Source organism: Nomascus leucogenys, chromosome X, assembly GCF_006542625.1.
Source record: "Nomascus leucogenys isolate Asia chromosome X, Asia_NLE_v1, whole genome shotgun sequence".
NCBI classification, from domain to species: Eukaryota; Metazoa; Chordata; class Mammalia; order Primates; family Hylobatidae; genus Nomascus; species Nomascus leucogenys.
Window position 1 is genome coordinate 125755736 of NC_044406.1, and position 1464 is coordinate 125757199.

The 1464-nt window shown below is 45.5% G+C and overlaps 1 protein-coding gene across 1 annotated transcript; it reads right to left on the reverse strand.

The window, feature by feature from the left end:
- Positions 1–273: 273 nt before the first annotated feature.
- On the reverse strand, positions 274–1061 carry LOC115833211. The gene is made up of 2 exons (XM_030806491.1): positions 851–1061; positions 274–663 (listed from the first exon to the last, which is right to left on the reverse strand). Exons 1-2 carry the CDS (start codon positions 992–994, stop codon positions 322–324), a joined length of 486 nt encoding a protein of 161 aa, XP_030662351.1. The 5' UTR covers positions 995–1061; the 3' UTR covers positions 274–321.
- Positions 1062–1464: the final 403 nt, after the last annotated feature.

Genomic DNA, 1464 nt, shown 5'->3' on the forward strand with positions numbered 1-1464 from the left:
GGTTCTGGGAATTTAGACCTTGATGTTGCTACCCACACCTACCCTAAATACATGTAGAAACTACCAAAGCCCTTTTTCTTCTTGTCTGTGGGGCAAAGGGTTGATTTGTCTTCATTTCTTAGTCCTCACCCACTCCTTATCCCCCGATGGCTAATTGTATACCTGTTGGTCTGGCCCCCGACCATACAGGAGCCCACCTCTCTCCCTCTTAGCAGTTTTTCTTCCTTAACCCCCTCCCCACTACAGGCAAACATCCACATCATCCTTTTACACTGTGCTGATTTTATTGCATTCATCAGCATGGGTGGAACATTATTGGTCTCAGATTTGGCCTTTATGTGATTGGCGATTCCCCAGAGTTGCTGTTGCTAGTTGTACGTTTCTGATCCAGGCTCTGCATTTACTGGCAGCAGAGATGGTTACTTGGGATGGTTTGCTTTTGCCAGCGTCTTCTGGGCTTGCTCTTCTGATTTTTATGTCCTGTTGTCTTTTGTGCTTGCTCTTCTGATTTTTATGTTGTGTCTTATTCTGCTTGTGGTGACACACAAACATTGTTGGTCTCATTGTTATCTTAGGCTTTTTTGAGCAGGAAGGAGGTGATTGAGTTTTTTTTCTGGAATTCCTTTGAAGGGGTTTTTTTACCTTTATGATTTTCTTCTCCACCTGGAAGGACAACACAGTGAGCCAGAAGGACATTGGTTTAGGGGAAGAGAAAGAGGTTGTATAGGAAGGGAGCTTTATGAACAAGAGTGCAGGCTGAGGAAGGGGGTCATGCTAGGCAAGGACAGGATAGGGGTCTTGAGAGAATAGAGGGGGAAGAAGAGAAGGAACAAGGATAGGATCATCTGACCTTGCCATTTTTGTTGGTCTTTTGTTGAGAAGAGTTCTTCTCTTCCTTCTTCTCTTTGGTTCTTGGGGTTGGATTTTTCGTGCTTATTATTGGTTGTTTCATATTTTCTTTAGGCTTCACTGGTGTGTGGGTCTCCTTAGCCATATTTAAGCCTCCCAGTGCTCCTGACCTATGCTCTCTACCCTATGCTCCTGACCTCCTTATGTATATCCACCCCTGGGTAATGAGGAGCCCCACCCTTCAGCTTTGTTTGGTCAGAATGGGGCACCCCTATCCAATGGTAGTCATGGAGTGACTTGGACATCACAAAGCACTGATACCTCTGTGGGGCTGGTGTTGCTGGGGTGGCCAAACTGTGGTTGGAGAAAGGGGATTTTTCCACCCCAAATACTACCCGAAGGTCCATTTCAAAATGACCTGCTACCCTCATCATTTCCCCATGTTCAATTCTGGTGGGTCACATAGCAGGGAGAAGGTGTTTCCTTAAAGGCATTCGCTACAGCCACCCCCATTCAGTGGTTCATTCTGTTCTCTCCCACCCTTTACCATGACCTACTATTTTGGATGTTTTATCTAAAATCCCTCCAAGGTACAGTGGCCTTATTTAATTCTCA